Genomic DNA, 6,603 nt, shown 5'->3' with positions numbered 1-6,603 from the left:
GCATACCATTCCAACGGCTCGATTTAAACCATTGAGCTATAACTATCAAAGGCTCCACCCTCTCTTCCTCGAGATATGGTAGAATTTGGTCTACTATGCTTCCAAAGAACATACAACCAATACTATTATTTCTGCATCACAATGTCAGAATAATAAAAATTTTGTTAATAGATGCAGTCATAACCAAAGTGAACAAATTAAACTATTATTGAGAACTCTTACTCAAGGTCTTTGATCAAAACATCCAAACGCTTTGTCTCCCTACCTTTGTTAGTAATAAACTCTCTTGGATCCTCTTTTTCAACCACTTCACCAATGACATCTACACAACAATGAAAAGTCTAAACCAAATTAATTTTCTCATACGGCACATTTGTTAGATCAATGTATAACTTGTAATATATTTGTAAAAATTTTATGTTACCTATGAGTATTGAATCATCGATCTTGTCAGCTCCCAGTAGCTCCGAGATAGGCTTAAAAGAAAATACCTCTAGAGGAAAACTGGGATAAAGTATTGGAAGAACAGTGGTCTCCTGTGAAAAATTTATGGTCCATCTATTTGCAGTTGTCCTGATTTTCTCTTTCTTATCCACCACTATGTAGTTAGACATTATGTACATGCTAAACTCCACAACATTACCTCTCCACTTCTTGATCAATGGTTTTGGATTGAAGTTTGGATCCTACTACCCTAGAAATTATGAAAACAACATATCAGTTAGAAATAATATTAGAAGCTAGAAAATAATCAGATATACCATATATCCAACATACTTATTTTGATATCCTGAAGAACTATTTCAATGCCATTGATTTTCTTGTCAATGAACCTGTTTGGAACTTCCTATAAATGCACCATATAAACCTTGAAATTCCATTGAAGTTACGTTGGATTAACTTTCATTAACCTATCATATATCTCTATCATGTTTATGCAAGTTTGGAATGAAAATACACTCACTATTTTTGGGTGGGTAACACCCTCAAGGAACTTCAAGTTTAACGTAATGTTAATGGACGTGTCCTCAGTAGCATTTTATAGGCAAGTTTGAATTTTGAAGAACATAAGAATATGATTTTACCATGCTAGTCCATTATTTTATTCACACAACTGTATATTGTTTAGTTTTCACATGTCAACCAGTGGAGCTATACACTTGTCAAGCACAGAAAACTCCACTTATCGAGCAGCAATCTATCTACTATATTTTTATTATATAGTAATAGATAATACTACTCTATATAAATGAAATTCTTTCTTCATGTGTATGTGAACATTTGTCAATACGCCATTGAATTGTTTGAGGTCGCTTCGAGAAGGATCATGGAATTCGCATGAAACAAATATTGTTGTTTATGTTAACTAGTGGAGGGCCTGCGCTTTGCGTGGATGCTGTAAGCGATTTGCATTGTATTTGTACGTATTCCATAACACTATTAAATATATGATATATGAAGCATTACTTGATTTGTTTGGGTTCTCAACTACATTTATTTCTTCAATTTATTGATTTATTTATTAAAATACAGTGATAACAAATATTTGGATAAATGTATATTCTCCCAAATTTGACTGGTCCTATAAGATTGTGTCCAAAAAGTCCAATCTTATATTTCAAGTCTTTTCAATTTGCAAAACATCATAATTATATGTAACTAAAATGCTCATAAGATATAAAAAAACAAAAAGAATAATGTAACAAAAATTATGAAAAGTTATTTTTTCACGTCCTGTTGTAGCTAAATTTATTTTAAAAAACTTAAAATTTAAAGTTGATGATTTTCGAAGATGCATTTAAAATATAATAGTATTCGTCAATGTCCCATATGATGACAACTGGTCTAGTGTATGGTGGATGCCATCTCAAACTTTTCAAAAATCACCAATTCCTATGCGCATCATTTAACCAATAATAAATTTTCACCTACCAATTCAACCGTTATACTTGTTTTGGAGGAATCAAACCTCTATCTCCAATGCTTTCTAATAGTAGCAGCCATTGAATCACTTCTTCTACTTCATGCTTTCTTCGGAATACTGGCACGCTAGCGACGATACTCAAAAGCTGATCAGTGAGACTTCTAGATCTGTGATTGAGAGAAACATTATGTGGCCCAGTGCTCAACTTATTCCTTTGTTTAGGTTCATAGTCACACACTCCAAATTGGGTATAACCCGCCAAGCTACACCTAGATCAAATTGAATCCCCTTGCTAATCGATCGTTTTCCTCGATCCTAACTTGTTTGTGGAAATCTTGGTGTTATACACAATATTGATTTTTCAATATACATTAGTCTTGTTGATCTGATCGGATCAGATAGGTGAGTGGAACCCAAGCCTCTTTATTCATATTGTGTATATGTTCTACATACATTTGCACATTCAAAGGCATCTTACTTGTTAATTTTTTTTTGTAGCTTAAATTTTTTGTCATTACAAATCTCAACTTTTGATAAGTGTTTCTTTTCGTATATAAACCCTTTATAAATTTAGTTGAAGTGCTAAGTATGTTAAGTTCATGTATTTTTTAATAGAGATATTATTACACCATGTTTGGGAAGAGAACGTTGTCTTTGAATCATCCATCATTTGTGATTTATCTGGAGATGTCATTTACATGAGAATTCAAATTCAACAACTCACGGTACTCTGCTTTTTTATCCATTTCTGTTTTCATGTATTGTCTAAATTCTATCATTAGTAATAGTTAAGAAAATGTTCAAGCATCTTGTATTTTTTCTACAAAGCTATCAACATCAAATGCATTTTAATTTGTTTTACGATTTACATTGGGTGGTTTATGGGCTAGATCTTGGTGTTTAGGACTTTATGCGTAGACCATTTTTACTATTATTTGCTTAGTAACCTGTAATTATTTTATCCGTTTGAATCTATCTATTTAGTTGCAGGTCTAGTACTCCATTTGGCAACACAATAAGGAAGCTTGGTTTTTAATTTGGTGGCAAAGAAGGTTCCATTCTTCTCACTAAATGCCTTTCTAAGATTATTAAGGTTTTTTTATGGTCTTCTCTAATGTATTTTATTTGTATCTTTTCTGTATCATTTCTTCCAAATAATTTGGTAACTTGAGATCTTTATAAAATTAATGTGGTATAATGATAACTTTATTGGCTATCATCAAATTGTTAAATATGAAGGATTGTATATTATTCTTTGTTAATTGCTTAGCAATTTCCTCCTTTTAGGTAATCTGCATTGCTCTCAATCTACTTTCTAAAAATTATATAAACGGTGTGGAAAGACCGTCGGTGTAATAGGCATTTATTTATCAAAATAATTTGCTATGTTTTATTGTTGCAATTCTTGACTTGCTTGTAAACTTGATAGAGAAAGATTACCATAATAGGTAAATTAAATAGTTTCCTACTGCTAACATTGGTATTCAATCTAGAGATTTGCTAAGCAAAAGGGAAAAAATCTAATTTGGAATATCTAATTACTAAATTATTAAATTCACCAGCAATTATACTCTTGAAATTCCAATGTACTTTCTATGATGTCGGTCCTGTTATTTGCAAAAAAAATCCAAAAGGATATTGCTTCTTGTTTTCTGCTTAACTTTTTTGTTTTAACTTTAGTTGAACAAAAATAATGTTTCATTAGTGCAAACGCAAGTTATGAAGCAGTCTCCCGGGGTGTTAATTGCATGCGGTTCGGAAACCAAAATACAACAATATTCGGTGAGTACCACTCGTAGAACCTATTTTTGATAGGCTGTTAAGAGAAGACTCATCTGTATATGCCAACGAACTTAAATGTTTTCTTTAGCTCCTGATTTGGTAGTTTTACAACATAATTTGTTGGTGGTGAGATTGAAAATAATGTTTCAAAATGTGATTTATCCGTGTTGATATATAGACCTTTGACGAACTTTGGCTTGATAAGTGTCTCTTCTCATATATAAACCCTTCATAGAGCATTTATTGCACCATGTTTGGAAAGAGAAGGTACATGTTGCATCCTCCATAATTTGTGTTGAAAGCTTTGCAAAGTTAAGGATCTAAGTTGGAATGCATGGCTGAACAATTTTCAATCACCATTTTTTTGGTTATTAATTTCTAAAATGAATAATGTAGGCAATGCTAGTTTATTACGATCTCCATTGCATTATTAAATAAAATACATAATTTTAACTAAATTCATTAGTAAATAAAATTCTATCACAGTTTAAAAGAATATAAGGGTCTTACTCACACGTATATAAAAGATAGGAATATTTTCATGTATTATAATCTCATCAAATACTCCTGATGTGAAAGTTCCTTTTTTTTAAGACATAACTGAACTAAAGCCATTGTCCACAAATTCTGGCTACCAATCAAACTCCCAATACATACCTATGTCAAAGAAAGATATAATTCTGCAGTTATTTCATCATTAACCAACATTCAAATTAATACCGAACTACATTTAAATAAATAGAAAAATTAAAGTCTCACCAAAATCAGTTGTCAGATACAAAATTACACTATAACCAACCTTCATCAATGCATCATGCATCATGCATTCTTAGGCGTCCAAACATTGAGTCAAACCTATCATTGAATCTCTTTGCAAGAATTCAACCTCCTTAACTCATCGTACATTAACCAACATTTCTAAACACCTCCTTAAAAACTACGTTGTCTGTCTCTTGGTTATCTTCATTGTTGCAAATCAAAATCTTCAGACATTTTCTATTTGTAACTCTGGACACTGCAACATATAGTTAGCCATGTGTGAACACTGACTTCTTTAGAATGAGACCCACATTTGATAATGATTGTCCCTGACTCTTGTTAATAGTCATAGCATATGATACCATTATAGGAAATTGTCTCCGCTGAAACTTAAATGGTATCCTATGGTCTGATGGACTAAGTGTCATTCTTGGGATATAAACTTTTTGGCCACAATTTGTTCCTGTTAAGCTCTGTACTTCAATGATGTGTTTTCTCAACTTTGATATTATCAAACGTGTTCCATTACATAAGCCAGCAGAGTGATCAATGTTCCTTAGTAGCATGATAGGTGTACCTATTTTCACATTTAACTCATGATTAGGGACGCCTAAACATCTTATAGTGTTTAAGAATTCTGGAATATGAATGGATGCCATGATGTCATTACTGCACTCTGCTTGACATGCAGTGTCAGAACTGTAGTAAGTATACGCCTCGGCAGGGTTGAGACTCATCATGTAATTATAATCTCATCAACGGCTTGTAGCGTGGGTGCTAATATTGCTCGTTGTTGTAGGTAGGGAACACAACTTGCCCCCCCCCCCCCAAACAAATTAGGATATGTTGCTTTACAGATGGCTAACATAGGATCATCCCACACACTAATAAGAATATCATCTAGGATTCTAACTTTGTCAACTCTACCGTTTGGTGTTCCACATTTTCCATCACCAATTGAAAATATCCATTCACAAAATTGCTTTATCTCCTTTGATTCTTCATATGTCTTGTCCGCTTGTAGTCGCATATTCCTTGTGAGTGTCAGCAATTTGTAACTATCCCAAATGTATGATGAATTAATTGTTGTATTAACAATATCTTGCCTGCTACATTTCGGTATAACGGTAAAATCTGTCTAAAGTCTCATTCAAAGACAACCGTCTTCCCACTAAACAGTTGGTTCTCAATGTTTGTATTCTTGAACCTCCGTATGTCACGCATTGTTCTATCAAGTGCCTCAATACAGAGTCTGTTTACCATAGGAGCTTCATCTCATATAATAATCTTAGCCTTTGTTATCAACTCAGCCAAAGCACTACCCTGTTTGATGTTGCACGTGGAGAACTCATCCAATTTTAGTAGGATAGCAAAACGGGAGTGTGCTGTCCTTCCACCTGGTAGTAATAACGATGCGATACCACTTGATGCAACTATCAAAGCAATCTGTCCTTTGGACCTAACTGCAGAACCAAGTGTCCTCTAAACAAAAGTCTTTCCAGTACCACTGTATCCATATAGGAAAAAAACTCCACCTCTCCCACTATCCACAGCTTCCATTATTGAGTTGTACACTACCCTCTGTTCATCTGTTAACTGTTGTAAGTAAGCAGCATGTTCTCCTACTAATTTGCGTCTGTTGTATCTAAGCTAATCACATATTAGAGGGTTCAAACCACTGCACATCAACTGCTGGAATGATGTATCAGTGTTTGGGTAAGGCATAGTGGGGTAATCTCGCAAATTCTTGTTGTATGACTTCAATATGCTCTCAACCTCTATCAAAGTTAAATCATTCAGCTCTTCTTCTGTTAGTTATAGCTCTGTTGAGGAAGTAAAGTATTTATATAAAATATTATGTAGATTAGTCTTAAATTAATTTATATAAAACAACAATGACAACACAGATTTAACATATAGTTAGAAATATCTACACATTTAAGAATGTTGTTTTGTTCTTTTTGTTGTCCTTTGATTTTAACCAATACCATTCTACAAATTAGTCATGCTATATGTATCATAATGTTCTGAATTTAACACTTTGTAACTATCTCAACTACATGTTATATTTATAATTTAAATTATTCTTAAAGTAGTTTTACTTTGCGCATGATAGTGATATCCTAACCCTATAACAG

At 32.9% G+C, this 6,603-nt stretch overlaps 1 protein-coding gene across 1 annotated transcript; it reads right to left on the bottom strand.

Annotated features, from left to right (window-relative positions):
* Positions 1-4,734: 4,734 nt before the first annotated feature.
* On the bottom strand, positions 4,735-5,202 carry LOC140183012 (uncharacterized). Its single transcript, XM_072231004.1, has one exon. It carries the CDS (start codon positions 5,200-5,202, stop codon positions 4,735-4,737), a length of 468 nt encoding a protein of 155 aa, XP_072087105.1.
* Positions 5,203-6,603: the final 1,401 nt, after the last annotated feature.

This window comes from Arachis hypogaea, chromosome 20, assembly GCF_003086295.3.
Source record: "Arachis hypogaea cultivar Tifrunner chromosome 20, arahy.Tifrunner.gnm2.J5K5, whole genome shotgun sequence".
NCBI lineage: Eukaryota > Viridiplantae > Streptophyta > Magnoliopsida > Fabales > Fabaceae > Arachis > Arachis hypogaea.
The sequence above is the reverse complement of the archived record's forward strand: the minus strand, read 5'-3'. Positions and strand labels throughout refer to the sequence as shown.

Bases quoted from the DNA above. Each gene is read 5' to 3' on its own strand.
- LOC140183012 (XM_072231004.1), bottom strand. From the start codon at position 5,202: ATGAGTCTCAACCCTGCCGAGGCGTATACTTACTACAGTTCTGACACT.